At 40.9% G+C, this 22657-nt stretch overlaps 2 protein-coding genes across 5 annotated transcripts in view; one reads left to right on the top strand and one right to left on the bottom strand.

The window, feature by feature from the left end:
• Positions 1-206: 206 nt before the first annotated feature.
• On the bottom strand, positions 207-4673 carry Paip2 (polyA-binding protein interacting protein 2). Of its 4 annotated transcripts, none has more exons than XM_076794852.1 (5): positions 4533-4673; positions 4051-4123; positions 3603-3796; positions 3365-3514; positions 207-3290 (listed from the first exon to the last, which is right to left on the bottom strand). In XM_076794852.1, the coding sequence occupies exons 2-5, from the start codon at positions 4061-4063 to the stop codon at positions 3192-3194; spliced, it is 456 nt and encodes a 151-aa protein (XP_076650967.1). In that variant the 5' UTR covers positions 4064-4123; positions 4533-4673; the 3' UTR covers positions 207-3191. The 4 variants fall into 4 exon arrangements, with proteins under 4 accessions (XP_076650967.1, XP_076650968.1, XP_076650971.1 ...); XM_076794853.1 differs by having other exon boundaries at positions 3603-3784; XM_076794856.1 differs by lacking the exon at positions 4051-4123 and having other exon boundaries at positions 3603-3784; positions 4533-4654.
• A 1481-nt stretch (positions 4674-6154) lies between these two features.
• Positions 6155-22657, top strand: part of Bnip3 (BCL2 interacting protein 3) — a 34115-nt gene continuing 17612 nt past the window's right edge. The window contains exons 1-3 of the mRNA XM_076795301.1: positions 6155-6401; positions 16751-16916; positions 20083-20170. Of these exons, the coding sequence (XP_076651416.1) occupies positions 6359-6401; positions 16751-16916; positions 20083-20170 (297 nt within the window). The 5' untranslated portion in view covers positions 6155-6358. The remainder of the gene's footprint in view (positions 6402-16750; positions 16917-20082; positions 20171-22657) is intronic.

The following is a 22657-nucleotide window of genomic DNA, read 5'->3' as shown; positions in this document are numbered from 1 at the left end:
TTATATAGAAATAATTATACGATTAAATTGTAGTTACTGATATGTTGCCAAATATAAGGTGATGCTTTTAACAAATATATTTCCCTTGTATATTACTATCTATTCGTTTAATCGTCATCGCTGCAGCTGAGTGTCGTGATCGCGTATAAACAATAAAATAACAAAGGAGGAGAGGAAAGAGGATAATGCGAAAATTTTGAAAAAAATACAATACACAGATCTGTATTTTATATGCTTCATTTACATACTAAATGATACAGAAATAATGATAAGAGATGAGAATCGCAAATGCAAGTATTTAATGGCAATGGTACAATATAGTAATTCAAACTCGCTTAAAAATAGAAGTATTCTTAATCCATCATGCATTGTTCTTGCAAATGGTAATTATAAAAGACAAACTTCACCATTAATCGAAAAAGATTATCTTATCGTTTGGATTAAATTCTTCTCTTTTTTTTTGTGTATTTTAAATTTTGTACTTTTTTATCTTCCAACGTAAAAGTTGAAATTATTTATATTCTGCACAACCACATAAATAATTGATTGAAAATAAAAACACATTATTCGAGTCCTTTCCATCTAAATATTATAAAGTATTTTTATATCTATATTAACAAATTCTTTTTGACAATTTCATTATTTGTTTTGTTTTTTTTTCTTCCTTCAATATACATAATTATGTAAGGGACAATTGCAGTTACTTATTTCGTAAAACCTAGATAACTATTATTATTATATTATTACTAAATAAATACAGGTACCATTAAAATAAATCATTTAGAAAATTGATTCTTATCTTGAAATATTATTCAACTTTGCGACAATCTGAGTACACGAAAATTCAAAGTTGTATGCAACAAGGCATTTATGTACTGATTACATTGTAACCAGACAAATTTACTATAGTATCCGTTTTTTCTTTTTCTACTGCTAGAAAAAAGTTTCGTACTGTGATACACGAGACATGCTATTAAAAATATTAATAATATGATTTAAATATTGCATGTCATTTGAATTGACAGATCCAATGACTACAAGATACGTGTTAATACAACTATTATTATATGCTCCGTATTAGGACATTTTTTTCATGATTTTATTGCAAAAAGTATAAGCATACAAACTAAGTAGCTGCTTTTAATTAGCATAATATGCCGTGTCATTGATCATATGTTATGAATCGATAATCATTAATTAAGTGTGTCGATTTGGATAAGCAAATGGTTCTAAATCTAAAAAACAGTCTCTCTGTGCTAAGTTAAACGTGCCAAATGAAGAAGTTGCTTGAATTTCAAGTGAACTGTTTTACATAATCGATGTATTATAAGTATTCGTAACGTGTACCGTTACAAGCTACATGTACAATTCTTTTTTTAACGTTTCTCGTTTTTCACAAGGAGGAGTCACAAATTAGTATATCAGACACTATGAAAAAAAAAGATTCGAAAGCAAGATAATACGAAGCGTTTATGAAATCAGTAAAGTGTCTTAACTGTGAATAATATATTTGATAAATCTATTTAATTTGCTTTATAATCACAGTTTCTGCGTTCATACTAAAGTATGTTGTGACTAAAATAATACAGATTTACCACATGCAATCTTACAAAATCCTGACAGTATATATATTTATATATATATATATATATATATATATATATATATATATATATCACAATGCAAAAAATGTTAATGAAATTTGTACATAAGTATGTGTTTCCAAATAGTACACATAAGTGGTGAATACGTGGCAGAATAGACTACGGACTATAGAATTTTTGTCCTGGAGATACTTGATTTGTTAAGTTAATGCTCAAACATTTGCTAATGAAATATGTTGCGATGAAAAGTATGCTGATTTTATATCTATATATCTATCTATCTATCTACATATATATATATATAAATATGTATATATATAATATATATATATATATTTATATATTAAATTTTATATTATCATTTTGTATATTCACCACTTACTAGTATTCAAATATTACATTTCATATACATATTCTAATCACTTTTGAAGTATCGTTTCATATAAATTTTTTATTACATAATTAAAGTAAGTAAACGATACGGCTCTTGGTATTTCTAAGAGGAGCCATAGAAACAGTCCTTCACAGCCTGCATAAGACTTTCATTTGAGATCTTTTAAGTCTTTCAGATGTACGCTGATAGAGGACCAAAATAACGACATTGATGTTTGTTCTCTCACTTTGTTTTCTCCCTCTCTCGAATAAACAAAACCAATTACAATACAAGATCATCGTTAAAGGTTGTTCGATTATAATAAGGACATATTAAGTATGCTTCAGCAACAGAATATGCATCGGATGCAATATAGTTCTTTTAATGCAATATCTCATTTTGCCGTCTTAATGACGAGCGGTATGTATTGTTCTTAGTTTATGTCAGTGATCCTACGGAAGGTGTATACCAGTATAAAATAAGTGTTATAAAAGGAACTCTTAGGAGAAGTGTTTCTCTAGAAACGCATACTACATTATAAAAACCTTCAGATCTTAATAAAAAGAAACATTCTGAAAGAATTAAAAAGGATATGCTTGTCTTGGATACAATAATTAATCGGGTGTACGTATGTACAACATAATTCATACAAAAGTGAATGTGATGCATACGAATCGACTAAACATTCGAGACTTCGTCGGTACATGATTTTCCTTTATATATGCTGCCTCAATTTGTGTAAATAACATATTTCGTAAAACAAAAGTAACAAAATGTATCTCCAACTTTTTCGCGGTATATGATCGTCCCCGGTTAAGCAAGAAATATAAATTGCAAATTTTTTTAACAAGTGATTTATGTATATATGTCGTGGTTAATTATACCTCCAAAAAAATATATATGTAAAATTAAATGTTTATAATATTATGCAATATTTTTCTGTCTATAAAAATTTGAATAGCATTCTTTTTTCCATATTTTTTTTTCTTTTTTCAAATTTATGGTTATGCAACTGATTTCATTAATCTTGGATTATCATATAACAGCATTACGTATTATCCACTTTGACATTCGTTATATCTTTGTACGTTTAGTCACAGTTGTTTAACTTTTAATACGTTCCAGTTAATACGACTGCATTACTGTGGGTGGTAAATATTTAGCCATACATAAAGTCCATTTTTATTTACTTTAAAGAGGGAAATGTATGGCTTCTATGATGATTTCGCAGTAACTTCTGGCGGTGTACTTACAGACGTTACTGCTGGCTTAAATGCTGGTACAAATTCAGCCGCGTTTGGATTTAATGTACTCTGCAAGTATATGTTGCACGAATTAAATTTAGTATATACTGCATACTACTACTTAAGGAAATATCAATGTATACCCATTCGGCAATGTCGTCTGGAAGGCTTAGGCGATCGAGTTGTTGCCAAATTTCATTATCGATACTGTTTCTTTCGAGTTGTTTCTCGTCCTCCCACATTGCTTTTAAACATTCTTCCGTTAGTTCTTCCTCCATTAATTGTTGAATTACCTGTACACACAAAAATATTTATATCAATGCGTATTTACATTTCTGTCTTCTATACGCTTCCATGCTAGCAGAACCATAAATATTATACCTCTTTGTCGAATTCCTCCTCGTTTTCCATCCAGAGATACTCCGAAAAATCGCTGGTCTCCTCTTCTGGGACATCAAGTTCGGACTCGAAGTTATTTTCCATATACGTGATAATATCCGTTTCCGTGCCATAATCGCTCCCAGGGCCACTGGTTGGTATCTTCATTTTTATGTCGAGTATGTCTGAAAGCACAACTACTAGTCTATATACAAATTAATTCCTCTTTATGCACAAGCTATCTATATATATATGCTGGAGCGCTCGATGTCTTATAGCAAAATACACGGTACCAAAAACAAAGTATACAAGCAGAGAAGAAATGTTGTTTTCGAAGATTAGATTATATATACATACATATATCTTTCTCTCTCTTTCACACACACACACACACACACGCGCGCACACACACACACATATATATACATATATTAATATAAATGATACGTACAATACAAAAACATGTAATCCGAGAAGAAATCGGTGATTTATCGACTCTCCGTAACGTATCTGATTTAAACGTACTGAAAACAATATACAATACATACAACCTTGAACCTTTCTGTTCGTACGAAAATTCGCGAAACTGAACGTTTAAATACACGATTGCTTCGTTTACGCATATGGTAGCAGCGACTACGAATTTACGGGTCCCGCTGTGGAAATCACGAGATTCAGCGTCTACGATTAATTTATTGTTGGATACGCGAACGACCGAGAATTTTGAACGATCGGGTTTATCGCATCGCAGCGATCGGATACGGGTGAATGTCGCTTGACAGATCTGTGTGTCGCAGGGCAACCATTTTTAACTATCTATTTTGTAGGCACCGACGAACCGATATTCCCGAATTTTTATTCTTAACCGCACCGTCTATCTATTGTTATTACGGCCGAGAATGATCTCGTTCCGAGTGTGAAGCGTAAACATACCTTTTAACTACGCGTCTACGGACGACTTGCGATAGAAAACACGATTTACGCAGTTCATGGGTGAAATACGTGTCGTGCAACACAAATTAACCCTTGGAGTAATGCCGGGACGGTGCTGCCACCATGTGCAAAAAGAGCAATGCACTTTGTGCTCGAAAATGTTGATAGATATTGATTTTGATCTGTGCATTCTAATTATTAAATAATGAGCGAGTATCAAAATCTTCTGCTCCCTTAATATTCTCTATGCGTATGACTTCTCTATGTCAAGAACAAGCGTCGCAATCTTTCGGTCACATTAACGGACGATATGATAACTCGAGTACAAAATATATTAGCGTAATTATACATCAATTTTTATAAGGCTGAAAGAAAGTTGGTAATTACATGATTGCCTTCGTAGAATAATTCGATAAAAGATTTGCTGATATTCTAAGTCATTCGGCGCAGAGTACTACAGTCGAGTAAAATGATTATTAAAACAGGAAATACCGTAAACGCGTAGATTGATCGTGTATCTGATTACACTCGTATGCGCATACAATTAGAAAAGTAAGGTAAACGACAGAATAATGATGTTATGCGTAAAAGAAGAGAATCAAGACTACGATTTGCAGATTTCAATAAAGTTTTTATGTTCGTACGAGTTCCATAATGAAACTGATACATGTAAATAGGGTTATTTTCTGGGAATTCAAAGATTGCTTCGCTAGATTTTCGGAATCGCATCGTACGTGCGGTTACAAGCATCTGCGGGCATCATTTTATGCGTCATTTTATGAACTTAAGAACGTGGACTGAGTCACGTAGTCATTGGTAGGAGAACCATCGCGGTCATCGGCGTCATTCCCTACTTTCGTGCTGTACCCACGAGCAAATTGGGTTTCCCCTACTCTGCTCCATCGCCAAGGAAACTGAGACGCTTAGTATTATGGCGGAATTCAAATATAAGGTCATCCCATAAGTCCCGATATTTGTTGTGTAACTTGCAAAACGTATAATCTCATGTTTTTATATAAAGAACTTCGAAAATAGTATATTAACAAAAGGACGCTTAAGATGTCTGGCTACTGGCTTTATCCCCTTAGCGCACGGATCGGTTCTGTGAGGTCTCTCAACTGAATTTGTACTATTTTAATCTTCTTTAAACTACTTTGGAGCATGTACTTCAATGTAGCAACAATAGCGTTACAGTAGGCTTTCATGAAACACAATCAGAAAATTATTTGAAAAAGACCGCGTATCTTTTGTGGGAAGAAGCATACAGTCTTTCTAAAAAATTCTTTATAAATTCACTGTTACATAAAATGCATGTACACAGTCTTTTGTGCGTAAAATGGCTGACCGGGCGAATTATCCAGAAAGAAAATCTATAAGGGCTCGCACTTAAATGAGGTATAATTAATTTGTTCGCCGAAGGGACGCTCGTTTCAAATACAAACCCGTTCCCGCCAGATTACAGCGACATCCGTGACAAACGTGAGAACCTCTGCCTCTGCCACTACCATCGTCCTTTGTTAGCGACATCGAGTAGAGGGGATGTAGGGGCCCCACCCGGGGATAATACACGGGAACTTGACTCGAGCAGTGTATTTACATAGAGGCGAGGGAGTGCAGCGATTGGTCGTTCGGTCGTGACGTTTATGTGTTGACGTTTCGTCAAAACAAAGCAGGCTCAGCCGGCTCGCCGAGCATTTTATCACGGTGACTCGTCGCGGATGCGTCGCCTCTGTTTTATCGCGTTGTTGTTGAAAAGTGTTCGTTGACTGCCAGTAAGTGTCGCGCGTCCGATTCTAGTGAGAGAGCGAGTGCTTTCGGCCATTGCGATGTCGTCCACGGTGAAATTTACCTCCGACGAGAGCCTGGGCGGTGAGTAAACCCCGTTTTTTAAAGGATCGATCCGAGCAGCTGTCAGACGAAAAGCGGCCATTTCGCGTGTGTCTGAAGCTGACGCGTAAACAAACGCGATCTCGCTTTTTCTTTTGCGTCGCAGACGTTCGCACACCTACGATTCCCAATCTGCCAGATAGCGTTTTCTACCATTTTTCGTATTCGTACGATCCGTCTGTCGAAACTGTCGTGAAAAAAAGCGTACGCGTACTTTCGAAAATTTTGGCGCGATCATCTGTTTTTCTAACCTGACGCGAGCCGGTGGTAAGATTATTGAACACCGCGTTGGTCAAGGAGACGTGACAGGAAAACGATGGGCAACGCAGTGTCAGTCACCCGTGACCGACGCGAAGGTATTTTATTTACCGATTTACGATTTATCGATGAGAATATCCCCGAAATTTTCTACCCCAACTTTCAGAATCTCGTCGAGCAGCAATTGCTCGGAGCCTTCGACTGTTACGCGTATCTTTATGCAAATTCGTTTCTTGAATCGCACGCAAATTAATCGGAACCTGTTGCACCGGCTAAGACGCCGAAAGATTAACAGAAAGATGAAGATATCTTGTTGGATCTCCCGGAGAATTGTTCATTTTGGTCAGGCGGTCTATCGATTGGCGAAATTTTACAAATTTCACAACGTTAGTCAAGTGTGTTGCGTTCGCCCGGTTAACGGATCAATTAATGCCGCATTGCAGAGCTTAATTTCTTTTTCCGGAGCTGTATTACGATACTGCAATCTTTATGTCCGCCTTTTGTTCTCGGGTTTATCTTCCCGTACCCCGATGGCACTATTCTAAAACCGACATGTTTCGATAAAACAGCGAGGACAAGCGTACCATACACTTGATAAAGGGAGATAAGTGTGGCCGACGGATCAAAATCGGGAAATTTTCATTTTAGCGTAAATCCTTGCTAGATAACCAAATACCCGAAAACGCACGATTGATACAGGGAACGCCCTGTAGTCAATAAAAGGCTTAACTTCACCTTGGCAACCCAGAAATTTTTAACTTTTTTTCATATAATTCTGTAGATCTTGACAAGAAAATGCCAAAAAACAAAGTTTCAGTGTTAGGAATTTACTGGAATAGGTGTACGTGATATTTCTGCCTTGTCGACTGCTTCCACTGCAGCACTGTTTCCGGATAGGGGGAAAGACCGACGGATAAAATAGCTTTTATTTATGTTTCTTCGGCGGAACCTCGGGAATCTAAACATCCTGAAGTAACCATGGTTACGATTTTTAGGGAGTCTTCACAGTCAGACGATCACGACCATCGACTGACATTTGAATCTCGGCGGAATCCACGCGTCGGCACTGCTGGAATAACCGATAACTTCATGATGTCCTATAAATAATCCGCCACGGCCGATTCCCTCCTATAATCGCCCGTTTATTAGAATCAGCTGCGAATAGCTACCGTTCTCCTTTCTTACATTGTGTGATTCTAATTAATCGATCATACTGCGATTATTCACCCCTTGACGTTCGTATTAATTTTTTAAACTCAGATAAAATTCTGTTCTCCAGTAATCGGCATTTAAACGCTAAAGCAAAAGATGTACAATGAATACAAATTTTCTTTCAACAAATTGTTAGAAAATCATATTCAACAATCATACGGCTTTCGAAGAAGAAGAAGAGGGGATAGCGATTTTCTTATTTCGAAATAAAAAGGCCGTGATGTTATATCGTAATAAATTTAAAGCGTATCCCCACCGCGACGGCTACTAAAATTATTAATTGAAGAAAGAACTTTTTACCTGGCTCCTGTTTGTTACCATCGATGCACAATTTTATTTTGCACGAAGTTCCGCAGTCCAGCAATTCGTTTGTTAAATAACCAGAAATGGTTGTAACGTGGTTCAGTAACTTTTTTAAGGACGAAGTTACTTGACTCGATGCTAATTGAACGTCGCGGCGTTGAATAGCAACATTTGCACACGAAGACGCGCGTGTTTCTAAATGCTAAGTGGATGCAAGAAAGGAATCTTCAGCTGTCCGAAGGTCTTCATTGACTATTGTTCACGGGAGTCTGAATTCTACTAGCCGCGAGCAGGCATTATGTCTGTCCATTAGCTTACTCGCCACTACCGATCAATTTTCACCGTCGATTTCTCCTAGAATGAAAAAATCTGCCCATTGAATGTTTTTCAACTCTTCAACTTGCGTTCAAATAACGTGAAAGCGGGATTAATATTCATACATCAATAAATGGAACAATGTATTCGTTGGTTTGTTGCCTCGCACGGGCACGACTCGAAGCGTAACGATGACCAACAACTTTCCATTGTTCTTACTTTGTTTTGTTGTTGCGAATAAATAATTAATCGCAGCTAGAAACACGCGGCCGATACCTGTTCTCTTGCAGCTGCATAACGAAGGGAAACGTTGCGTCACTAGATAATCACTCGATAACGTCGTGGTCGATTCCCTGACATTGATCACGTCTCTGTTCTCTCTCTCTTTCTCTCTCTCTCTCTCCTAACGATTTTTCCCGAGCAGATGCTGCTGGAAAATTGACAATACTCGGAACAGTCACGAATGTCGGACAACAGTGTCCCTGAACTTGGCCGGATGCCACGTTTCTTCGGGTCCGTGTAAATAGAACCCATGGTTCGAATGAACCGCGGGACACTGACCCAATTGTTCGATACCCTAACGCCGGACTTTGCACGTGCCAATATCCTTTCCATTTTCTCTTTGTCTTTCTCCCTTGGAAATCGTTTCGTCGAACATCCGGTCGAAGTTTCTTCATTTGATCACAATTTTTCCACGATGTTCAGTGATGACTTTATAGCGTCAGTGCATATTTTTGTAAATGTAAATTAATCCTTTGCACTTGGAGATTATGCATAAGAAAAAGATCCAATTTAACAAATTAACCCTCGACGGTCCAATGCCGCGATATACGCGGCAAAAATCATTTTGCTATTTTCATCATTGTTTTTCTGCAATATTTTATATAAAAATCGGTAGTACATAATTTCTCTTCGTACAAAAAATAGCTTGGACCCAGCGGTAAGTCAGCTTGAGATACTTCCGGACCGTTAAGGGTGAATAATGTAAAAAATATTGTGAATAATGGTGTAATAATTTTTAGTGGCGTCTCAGAGTAGACAATCGAATGCAAAGAGTTAATATAGAAACATGGAGTTGTGTGCAAGAATTTTTTGGAACGTCCCAAAATAGAAAAACCTGGTTCTCCTCTTACTGTAACGTGATTTGCCCCGACGGCCGCTCCCAGGGGCACTGGACGACTCCCCGGAGCAAAACTCCGATCATGTTCCATCGACAGGGGTTAGTATGAAAAATTGTCCCCCCGAGGATCCAGCTTTAGGTCGCCTAATTTTACCTCCGGAGTCGGACCGGACGCTTGATAGGGCGAAAGTTTATCGTTTCCTGAAGAATGTTGCTCTTCCGGGAGCGAGGGCCACGCACCGCGCAGCCGTGATAAGCAGAGCCTATGCTTACGTGACAATCCTCAGGAGCCTACGTATAGCTGACGTCAGTCCTCGGACTGACTGTCGCTCTGACAAAGTTGACCTGAGGCCAGGATCGCTAGGCAACCACCTACCTCTTCGTACGTGACTCAACTCACGGCTATTGTGTAAGTACGGAGCTCGCCAGACGAGACTCAAAAGTTGCACCTGCGTCTCGGCCATTAGGACAGGACAATTGCCGCTGTTGCCCTCGAGGGCTCTTTCTACATTCTTCTGTTTCCAAACGGTATTTTACTTAAAAAAAGTTCAATTCAATTTATTTTCTGCCCAAATCCACTTCCAAGGGGGTGAAATCGATCCCTGAAAGTTTTTCTTGCAATTAACATAAATGTGTTGCCAGACGATAGTCCTAATTAAGAAGAACAAGTTCTTTTTCTATCCCTCATACAATTTGTTTCAGTGACAAAGCCGAGTATTCTTCGTATTTTTAGCAGAGATAATTCTTGCTGATGGACAGCCTTTGATGGTTGTGTGCTCTGTTATATCGTCGCCTATCACGCCTCCGGTGAGGAGAACGTTAGATTGAAATGACGGACCGATGAGAAGAAGGGGGACACGTTTGCGTCTATTTTTAACCGTAACGCCCGTTGGCGGACCTTAATTCAATTTATTAAGGCCACCTACCCGCCGTGATTTCGTGGCACGTGACGTTTCCTGGTCATTTTCGTGCGTTCATCCCGGCGACAGTGTCCCCTCTTTATCTTCCCCTAACAGCCGATATTATCACACTGTTCGGTAGAATCCTCGCCTCAACTATCTCGTAGACTCTGGTACCAAGTTTTACAGACACAAAACTTTCCTCGTATTTCACAAATTAAAGAAAGCTATCAACGCACAAACCCTCGAGGGCCACGTGACGTCAGACACGGAGGAGTTCTCTCTGTGATAGATTATTGTGTGATTTTATTGATCTTTACGCAGAATAAGAGTTCTCCAAGTCAATTGTCGGGAAACAAGAGTTAAATAAAAATGTATTTCTTCTTTTGATAATTTCAATAAGTCAACAATAATGTAACAGTAGTCTTGATTCTTTCAATGCCTTCATAGTTTTGTATTTCACTTATTCGGTTCTGTCGTGAACAAGTAGGCGTGGCTCCGTTGCTCCGGGAGCCAGCGCAATGCCCCACAGTACACTCATTCCTCTATCAATTGAAATGTTCGGTTCACGCTCGCTGTAAAGTCGCAGCTATAAATAGATCGCAGAAAAATTGAAATTACAAATTCGTCACAGAAGGGGAGCTCTACCTGCAGTGGAAGACTGTTATATTTCACGGAGTGGGCGTGGCTTCGTTGCTCCGGGAGTCAGCGCAATGCCCCACAGTACACTCATTCCTCTGTCAATTGAAATGTTCGGTTCACGCTCGCTATAAAGTCGCAGCTATAAATAGATCGCAGAAAAATTGAAATTACAAATTCGTCACAGAAGGGGAGCTCTACCTGCAGTGGAAGACTGTTATATTTCACGGAGTGGGCGTGGCTTCGTTGCTCCGGGAGTCAGCGCAATGCCCCACAGTACACTCATTCCTCTATCAATTGAAATGTTCGGTTCACGCTCGCTATAAAGTCGCAGCTATAAATAGATCGCAGAAAAATTGAAATTACAAATTCGTCACAGAAGGGGAGCTCTACCTGCAGTGAAAAACTGTTATATTTCACGGAGTGGGCGTGGCTTCGTTGCTCCAGCTGCACCCAGCTTGCTCTAGCCGGTCATCCACACGATTTTCACGCGCTGTAAAGTCGAATACAGGCGCAGGCGTAATTAATACGCTTATCGCGTTTCAACTTTGCGAGGATCGGGACCATAAATTCACAGAGCCATCGCGACGGACTACTTCGCTCTTTGCAAACTAGTTTCGCTAATGCTACTCTATCATTCATGCGTTACCCGCTCCTGTTTCGACTGCATTCCCGGCTCCCTGGGCTTACGGGCTGCTTGATTACCGCGTGGAATCATTAACTGCCGAGATGCTTGGAATTCTAGATGATCGAACTCAAAAATTGGAGCAAGCAGTGTCATTCAAGGAACAGTTCCGATCGATAGTTTCGAAGAGGATATCGATTTTATTCTTCGACCGAGTAGCAAGTACATTCGGGTTCTTTCTTCTGGTTCTTCCATCTTCCTCTTTTCTTTTTCTTCGTTGGAGCCGCATCCAGGGATCTTTGACGCTGCCGAATGACGTTTGAGAGTATCGCTAATTGGTGCAGCCTCTTCATGTTTATCCTCACCATTTCGCGGGTGAGCACATAGGGACAATGGAGTATTTGATCCAGGTCGATGACGCTCTCCTGACAATTCGCCTTCACGACCATTTTCATAGCGTTCGGAGCCGTTTAATTTATCGCACCGTGTCCAACCACAGTCGAGGCTTTAATCTAAATTTAATTGCGAGCATTATTTGTCGCGCACCGACATACTTTTCCGCTAATCTTTTACGCGAAATAAAAGCATTGACGTTTAACGATTATAGCGGATTTTATGCATTACGGCAAAAATAGCTGGACAACATTCGAAACGATAGAAAGAATTTCAAAATGTCTATGTTATTTTGAACTCACTAAAATCATTTGAGAAAAGGGAGAATTTCTGTACGGTTCCTGCCATTTGCAAAATCGACGAAGAAAATTTAGATCTTGCATAAAGAGACAAAGAACGTCTGATCACGGTAACTCCATAAGAAGGTTAGTTAACGTTGTACCTGCGTGGTAGAGGGTCGCTCTAATTTCAGAGATTTTTCAGGTGTCAGGTTAATTTAGCGGTGAACGGCGAACAGTTCTTTGACGTTAGGCGACAAAGAACAAAACACGAATAAGAATGAACGTCGATTACCCCGAAGGCGAGTCGAGTTATTTATCGTCGCGGCGATAGGTAGCCAATATACACATAGTATTTTATGTCGTGGCCCGTGTATCGCGGCTTATCGCCTCGTCGCACGCCCGATACGAGCGTTACAAAGCAGCGGGTGATGCCAGCCAGAGTGCGCTCATTACCTCCCTCGGCTTCGATAATTAAATTCACCGGGCCGAAATTGTGCCGTCGGAACGATTCAACCGCCTGCGAATGTGTAATTGCTTAATCCGCTGGTTCGACAAATGTGTCGAATTGATTCGGGCAAATTACCGGCGACAACACTGCCTCTTTGTCAGCGGAAATGTGGAAAGATAACTGCAAAAATACCAGACCAGTACCCACACAGTTGGTACAAAATCGGAACAATTTATTTAACACTAGATTTACGAGACCCGTCAAAATGACGGACTCGACATTTTTAAATTTGCAATTGTTAAGAGTGCAAAAATGGTTGAAAATATGAATAATTACAATCTCGTTATTTGTACAACGCAATGTAGAGTAGTCACTTTTAGTGCTTCGTAAACACAGTGTTAATAATTTATAATTTAACAATTTATTCCAGGAATTACTTTCGTTAGCCTCTTATCCCTCGCAAATCCTAACAAAATTTGCTTGGCGCAATGTATTATAATAAAAATTAATGTTCTAGTTTGATAAAGTGTTAGTCAAAGTCTACTCAATGTATTATACTAAAGGTTAATTTTTTAGTTTGATCAAGTGTTAATCAAAGCGTTAATTTAGATTTGTTCCATACTTAATTTCCTGAGAGTGTCGACGAAAGAAAACAAATTTCTTCTCGTCCAAATTGCATCCACATTCTCTGCAACATATGCATCAAAAGTACAAGCTAGTACATCAAAGTGTAAGTCAGTGCTCGATGCAACGGATGCAGAAGAAAATCATTTTCGTCGAGCGTTCCCGAAGAGAAGAAAATTTCGTTCCACTCGAGCTGCATCGAGATTCCCTGCAAAATATACGACACGAGCATAAAGCTAGTATATCAAAGTGCAAGTCGGTGCACAGCCTCGATGCAGCTGATGAAGAAAAGTGCATCGCTCGTCCAATGAAGTTTAAACGACATTGGCTCGCGTTCTCGGAAGAAGAGACATCCCTTGTCAGGATTTATTACTCCTCAAATAATGCAATCACCGCGTGGGGGGGGGGGGGGTTGTTTGTCAAGCGGTCCAAATTAAAGATATATTAATCCAAAATAATTGAAAAATAATTGGCTCGATTAAGCGGACTCAATCGAAGAACCGTAATTACACGGTGCGGAGGTCGCGTTTTCAAGCACTCGATACCGGACGGGCGTTAATTACAGACCCCTGATTAACTATAATCTGCTAGTAGCAAAACAAACGAATCGATTGAAGAAGGTACGAAAGTTAACTCCTTTGATCGCAAATTCTTTGACGCTGGAAACCTGAAGAGAAGCGAGAGAGATCAATAGATCAATTTTCTTAATAGTAAAAGTCTGAGTAATTTCAACCTTTTCACGTAACTCGATAGAAAGGAGCTACAATATAGTAACGGAAGATCTATAACGGAAAATCGATCGCGAGAAGTTGTGCAATTGGGGAAATCAGACGATCAGATACGCGTGGCGCCGCAGCGGTTGCATCTTCCTTATCACAGTCCTTCCGGGAACTCGGAACTTTCCCGCAATAAATCGTTCGATTCGCGTGGTTAATTAGTAAAATAGCGTATACACGAGGGAAAGAGAGAAAAACCATTCTGGCGTGCCGAGAGTCACGTAACACGCCTCGTATCCGCTTCTCAAGTTCGCGAAACACGTCGAAGACAGTCATTAGCAGAGTCCCTCCTTCCGCGGTGTCTGTCTGCAACAAAAAAAGCATATCGACCCGCAGAATTGAAATGAATCGATCGTTCCCGGATGACGCCGCTCGCGTTTCCGACCGATCGATGACGGTCATAGCGCTCGTTTCGTTACTATTGCGAGATGCGATGATTGCGTTATCCAGGAGAGAGGGAATGCGTTTTTGCAACGCGGCTAATCGGAGGCAGAAGAAAATCGCTCGCGTACTCCTCGGAGAAATCAAGCGCGCCGTGTGGAATCTTCAACAATTAAACCGACAATTCGATAAACGTTCTCCTAAATCGGAAAGGATACTCAAAGAAGTCTTCCATTTTCTACAGTGAATTCTCGATACATGTCAACAACATGGATCTTACCGAGGCGCGTTATGTATACACTCCTCGGCGCCCGAGGCCTCCCGTAGCGGGGTAACTCCGCGACGTTGATCGTCCAGGCCTCGACGACATATATAGAGAAATCACTGTATTTAGAAGCCCTAACTTCTTCTGGACTTTCAGAACCATCTTCTTGCAATCCTTCCTACTATTTACTTATCTGAGACTCCAACAATTTCTTCAGGATTCTTCTATAAATTCCGTCTTCACCGAAAATATTGAACAAACGATTGTAAGAAGATCTTATATGTTAAAGTAGGAAACACAGCAAACCAGCGATGAATCACCGGATACACCGGTGCCGTGTTGCACGATACTAGCAAACTGCATGCGAATTTATGCGAATCTATGCGAGGAACGCTGGGGATTGATTGACACCGTACCGAGCCGCACGTGGCCGCGATTGAATCGTAAACTTCCGTGACATTACGTTTTCGTAATTCGATCGATCAATTTACCCTTATGCAATAATCTCTGCACCGCGGATAGACGAGCGTACAATAACCGGAAACGGTAGTTTTTTCCCTTGAAACTGTGGCTCCTCGGGAGATCTTGTTCTGTCATCGGCTATTCATCGGAAGCTACAACCTCGAGAACAATGCGATTGATTCCTTCACGGATCGATTGACAATCATACAACGTTCCTACACGGAAGATAGGTTCTCTGTTCCGTCGCACCGGGGTCAATCGAGTATAGTCTTCGGTGACGCGACACGATCCGCAATTACTACGTTAGATCTAACGGACCTTGCCCATGAACTTCTCTCGTAATCCAATCGGATTGCTCCGCGATGACCAAACAGGATCGACACGGTTTCTCGATTTTTCTCCACGCAGGATCTTATCTTGTTGCTCGAATTTCGTTCACGATCGTGTACCGTGTACATCCAGACATTCGAAGTGAAATGCGTCTTACGCAATTACTCTTTTTATAGTCATTGTAGAATCTGTTTTCACTAATCATGCCTGTGAGTCACCGTAATGCACCTCGCAGCTAATGTTGTTCGTGATCGGAGACCAAGCTGATTGCCATTAATGTTGCTGGCGAAGTAAACAAGGTGTTATTGAAGACCGATGTTGAAAAGACTTTATCTGGCAGTAGTCTATTCATAGAACTTGCGATATTGTGTTGTTCCGTATAGAAACTCAAAAATTATGTTCTTAAAGTAGCCGATGCAGCTATTTACTGACCTGCTCAACTACTAAAAATTCTTCTTCAGCAAGTAATCCTGACGTTGACCGAAACAAGTGCTGACCCAAAAGGATTTATCATTTACCACGTGCCAATCACCCGTAATAATAATCACCCACCGACTAATAATAATTAGGCTGCGGATCTTTATGCAAAAGAAAAATGTGTGTAAGTTAGAAATAATATAACAGCATTTTTGAAATCTTCTGATATTTTCACTGTTTTGTGTTTTCTTTGTTGATTTTTGTTATAAATTGCGTCACCATTTGTTTACCACATGAGCACCAAATAAGAAATTCAATCTAGCCAGGAAAATGGAAAACACTGAACCGTGTAAAGAGCATAACAAAAAACACCGTTCGACAGGCGCCTCCGTTTTTCCGTCGTTAATTTTCCAACGCGTCGCCTGCATTGTGTTTCAGGGTTAGCCACATATTAATGATCGATGGAAAAGCGAAGAACGATGACTCAGGTGTCCTCGCTCTATAGTTAGCGATCTTCCAGGGTAATGGCTTCCCTTCTACCTGTGCACCGTGAATAACCCGAGACCCGTGTTTCTGTTCGCAGAGTCGTGGGTGGAACTGAATCATGTACCTGACAGGATAACGCCGTTGCCGTTCAGCAGCGGCGGCGAGGAATACCTGCGACTTCTCAGGGAGGCACAAAGGGATTCCACGCAATCATCAGCGAGGCATTCGTTGGCCTCGTCCCGCCGGGACACGCCGAGAGATAGGTAAGAGATCCTCTTCCCTGCACACCTTGGAAAACAGTCTAAAGGTTTCATCCTTCGAAGATCCTCGGGATAAGAAAAACAAACGCCTTCGACGTCCCTCGAGCCATTATGTAGATCCCACGGTTGAACTTCGGCTTTTAGAAAACCTGTCCAACGCCTCTTCCCCTGAACACTGCACGCAGGGCTAACCCTTGTCACACTCCCATCGATGGGGGTGCGTTGAGGTCGTTTTAGTTCGGCACTATTGTCAACACTTTTCCTTCTTAGCCCAGGAATGTAGTTCGAAAGAATAATATTGGGAAGCTCTTAGAGGTAATTGGATGCCCAGCTGCTGTACACATTCAATAATTTCTGTGTTCTTTTGTAATTATCGTAAGTCGTTCATGCTTTAAACGCCATGCTTGCACAATTTTATATCGTTCTAGAGTGTCAATATAAACTTAGACTGCACACGTTTTCACGGTACTCTCTGACTGCGAAGGTGGGTCTTTAAAAAATCTGAAAAAATTTGTTTAGTACCTTCGAACATCCTAAATTGAGATTATCGCAATGATTTTAACAACTAATCTGTTGAAATATTTTATATTGTAAATATTAAGCCATTAAGTCAATTAAGCCCTATTCCTTGTGGGATTTTGCCCTGATTCAATACTATGCAGCAAAATACGTGAATTTTGCGAACTATTCGAAATCGTCCGGGCAAGAATTACTCCCCTTTACAGTTCAGGGGACTTCAGAGGACATAATTGCAATTCTCATTAAAAGCGGACTCGGCTGACCGACGGAAACGTTCGTTTTCGGGACAGAAAACGTGAAAGAAAAGTGAATCGGAGACCTCGAGAACGGGGAATCGATCGGCGGTCAGAGATTGTCAGAGGGGAGTGGCCGAGGAGTGTATAACAGTGGCTCTATTATGAAATCGGCCTACCCGAGCAGCCCGAGAGAGTTCACGGAGCCAGTTCGTTGGAAAGCTGGTTTCTGTTGGTGTAGCCGACGAACGTCGGTCGCTGCGCAGAGGAAAAAGAAAGAATATGGTTTGCATGAGTCAGAAGAGATGCCGAAGTGCACGGGGCACACAGTGTCCGGGTTTCCGGGCCGGGGGTTCTTTTTCTGGCCGGTCTCTTTGTACTCGTGGGCGTTGGTTCGCTTCAAGGACCGCCGGATGAAAGAAGGAAGGCAGAACGGGCAAACAAACCGGCTCTCTTACCAGCCGTGGACGTGACTTTCTTCTTGCTCTACCTTCCGTTGAAGGTTGTGAAAGACCATAGTCGCCAGATCAAGACTTTTTCCCCCACTCTGATTTCCCCTTCTACCGCGCTATTCCCCTCACGGGCCGGTCACGTGACGCCTTCCGTCTCTGTCGTGCATGTGTCACAATGTCACGCGACTAACCCGGTACCGGCAAAGAGAGGGTAACTTTTTCCCCTCGATTCGTGCTACCTCCCCTCATCTGGCGTTTAGCCTCCTTGAACCTCCTTCGCTGGTTTTTCAATGTTCCTGAAACTGTTTTAACCCTTAGCACTCGAATGGCGACTGTAAGGCGCCACTAAAAATATTTTTTACATTATTCAATTTGTTTGTGTTTAATAAATTACTAAACACTTCAGTATTGTAGGAGTAAATTGCATCATGTTTGTATGTATAACATGAAAAAACAAAAATATATAGAAAGGAAATATTCTGGGTCGGAAGAAATGTTTCGTTTTGGAGTTAAAATAGCTTCGAGTGCAAAGGGTTAATATTTTCTAAGTCAGTTGCATTTACTCAAACATTTGAACGATAGAGATGAGCATTGAAACAAATAGTGGCGGTCCTCAACTTTTTTCATTTGTACTTGTATACTATTTCCGCACTAGATGACCTAATATTTCACCCAGTATTCCCGCCATCTCCGCGTACGCATAATACAATGAAGATTGTTCTAGGTCGAGCGAAACGTGTTTATTTGAAAGTTAAAATAACGTCGATGGTTAATGTATGCATCGCATTAAATATGGAACGAATATATCGGTGCTGCTCCGATGTCGTTCAGGTATCGTGCTGTCAGATGATCTACAAACCAGACCTTTATCCTCCCATTTAACCACTTAGAACCTCTTCGTTTTGTAGCGTACTTCAGCCTCAAATGATGGCTCTACCGCTTCGGGCTCGTCGACGATTTCAAGCATCGTCTTCTCGCGCGAGGAAAACACACGTAGCGATTTGCGACGCCGTTCTTTCCAGAGTTTTCCCCGGTACCTTCGGCGATAGCGTTCCTCCAAGGTCAGGCGTGATTAGGCGTGCATCAACGTCACGATAAATAAGCGACGCGCGCGCGTTACCGTTGAATTATCCTACTAGAACGATCGAGTTTTCAGATTATCGGGGTAACGAACTCCTGCCTCGAGGTTTATCGTACTCGATTCGTCCTTCTTGGAACCTCTCGCGAATGAGGAACGACGGTTGTCCGCGGTTTCTCGGTTTGCGAGCCAGCGACGCAGATGTTTGATGAGGTCATCGCCGTTCGAGATCTCAGACCGGGCCTGGAAACTGTGACGATAGCGACTTCCATACCTGAAAATGGCCTACAACAAATAATCACTATAAACTCCCCAAATTTTCAATTAAAAAAGAAATTGATCCAGAGATCGATAGAAAGCTGAATTCTATATTAAACTTCTCAGTTAAATCTATTCTTCATTAATGGATTTTCATGAGAAATTTTCCATCTGAATCACAACGGACTGGAGTCGATTGAAAATTTATTTTCCTTCGTGATAGGTTTGATAGATTGGAAGTATAGCAGTTTTTAATTCCTTCAACATTTTTACCATTTTAAGTCACAGCTACTTTGTTGCCATAACGTCGCAGTCTACTCGTGACTATTCTAATCATTGGTGTAAAAGTTTTGAACATTTATTTCCGGAGCCTTCCCGGAGCACTGATAACGGAGGCTCGCGTAATCTCCGCAGTTCGGTGCGAATGATGGACAGAAAAGCGTAAAAATGTGGAAACGTGTATCGTATCATCCACGGAGGTCAACCGATGCAAAGTCGTCAAAGTTATCGATGAATAAGACTGTCGAGAATTTTTCGAATTCATTGATTACGTTGCGATTCTACATTGCTGTTTGCGATGCACTGGGTGGTGGCAATTGTGTAAACCGTGTGAAATCTTGTTGTTGCAGCCCAAAGAGCCCGCCGAACAGCCCCAACACGGAACTGTCCACCGAAGACGAGCTCAAGGGTGTCTATATAAATTACAGCTCCAACAAGGTGAGTTCCATAATCGATTTCTAATAGTCGTGTAGCTGCTTGAAACGTGGTCGATACGTGGGAGACATTCCGCGACACTGGATGCAAATAAAACGCTCTCGATTTGAAGAATTTATTTCACTAAAGAATATTTATTATTCCATTGATATCTTTCAATTGAAATACTATCTTCCAATTTTAACTAGCCGAGAAGTTCGTGCAATTTTTTCCCGAAATAATTCTAAAAAAATACGACTAAATAACTCTATTATCACTGCGGCTCTTTGTGAGAAATACAATTTTTATGTATCATTTAGAAGAGAAGAAAATTAAATAGAAATTCATTTCTCCTGTTAACAATTTCGTAGGAAAATAACGTGTTTGTGCTCTTTATTGTTTTACCCGTTTTTGCTACATATGCATAATATCCGCAGTGATCGTAATTATAATTGAATCATTTTTTGCGAGGGGTGGTAGAATGAGATAAAGTATGAGACAAGAATAGGATCATTTATCTTTGGGGGAGGTACTGGGTTTTCCATTTCGCCCGTTTCCTCCAGCGAAATCGAGTCCGTCCATTCATCCCCGGTCTATTTTCGCTTCAATTTCACGGAGAGACATGCAACTGGTTTTATCGAGCGACATAGTTGGCGAGCTTTCCAAGTCCACGGCTCGCTGACTTCTCGAGTCAGCCCCGTTCGTATTTGTGGGTCACGGGACACCTGTTCGGCAACGGTGATCGTGCCTTTGTCCCTCTGATCGATTCGTTTTCGGATGCGTGAAAATTAATTTTAACATCGTCACACTCGTGCCAACGGAATTTTTATTAAAATCTGCAGGGACCAAAACAGTTGGTCCGGTCACCGAATTTCATGCAAAATAAAAATTGTGTGCGTCCGTTGCAGGAAATAGAAGCCACTTAGAGGAATCCATTTTTTAAATAATTTTAATCTCTTTGCGTATGCAGAACACTTCGAAGACCGAAAATTAGTCCCAAAAATGTTGTACTTCTTTGAAAGGGATAATTCCTGAGATCATTTGAAGCAATTTTTGCCTTTGCAAAAATGTTCTCCGCGGCTTTGTTAAGGAGTTATTAACGAAAAACACGGACCAATCAGGCTCGGCGACAGCTCCCGCAGAGTGCGGCGTTGGCATTGGCTCGAGTCAGAATCTGCCTACTGTATCCGTCGCTCTGATTGGTCCGTGTTTTTCGTTAATAACTCCTTAACAAAGCCGCGGAGAAGATTTTCGTAAAGAAAAAAATTACTTGAAATGACGTCAGGAATCATCCCTTGCAAGGAAATACATTTTTGGGACACCCTGTAAAGGATTTCGATCGGATATTTTCTAGCAAGGGTAGTATTCTCGATCTTCCCGAAAAGAGACAAATGGTCGCGGAACCGGACGCGATAAGCGAATCAATGGGAGCGGTTCCGATATAACTTTATCACCGATGACTATTTGCTTGCGATTAACGCGGATTATTTGTCCCAGCGGGGAATCGGTGTGCTCCCGCTTATGGTCACGTCGGCGCACGGAAAATGCCGAGGAACTCTCTTATCTTTAGGTGGACCGTGTAAACAGTGCATAACAACTTCGGCAAATAGTATATTTACTAAACACGGACGGCGCAGGTTGACTCGGTCGCGAGACACGCGATCTTCCTCCGTTATCGGCCGATTTATCTGTTGGAGACGGTGCTCGGAAATAGCAACAAAGACAATTGTATCTGCGTAACGCTATGAGTAATTCGTGATAACGAAATGCGAAGGAGAGACGTTAAGGATTTTCCATGAGCGCGTTGCTTCATCGGGAAAAGATGGACAAAAGGAGGATCTACTGAATCATTGGATCTCTATGAATCATTAGGTACAAATTGGAAGAGTTTCAGGGGTGGTTTTTTGGGCTTGTAGGCGTCAATCGAATGCAACAAGAAAAATTATTGGGCTGTTCTAGAAATATGGAAGAATATCCAAGAATTTGGAATTTTTTGAAACAAAGAAAATTAGAAAAATTTCTATACGAATTTAATCGACGCATTCGCCGCGTAGTGGGTTGGGATTGCAATGTGGTGCAGTGTGGTGCAGTATACGATGCAGTATAGCACAATATATGGTGCGCTATGGTGCAGTACGACGCAGTACGTTGCAGCACGGATCCCCGAGGAAAGCGCAGCCCCTCTCCACCCGTCTTCGAGTAATCCGCGATGCGTTCGACCGCTTAGATAAACTATTATAAATAGAACATCTTCTACCAGAGGTTTCTGCGTTTCCTTAAAGTGCACGGGACGCACCGTTGCGATGTTTTTCTCACACCGTGGTTATTTTAATCGCACGTGTACGGAGCAAACACAAACGTTTCGCGCGTGTACCGTTCGCCAGAACAGATCGTCGTTTGAACAACAGAACGAGGTCTCTCTCTCTCTCTCTCTCTCTCTCTCTCTCTCTCTCGCTTACTTACACGCCGTTTGTCGAGCAATGCGAATGAACGGCCTTGATGGCCAGCTCT

The sequence above is a fragment of the Halictus rubicundus genome, chromosome 10 (genome assembly GCF_050948215.1).
Source record: "Halictus rubicundus isolate RS-2024b chromosome 10, iyHalRubi1_principal, whole genome shotgun sequence".
NCBI classification, from domain to species: Eukaryota; Metazoa; Arthropoda; class Insecta; order Hymenoptera; family Halictidae; genus Halictus; species Halictus rubicundus.
The sequence above is the reverse complement of the archived record's forward strand: the minus strand, read 5'-3'. Positions and strand labels throughout refer to the sequence as shown.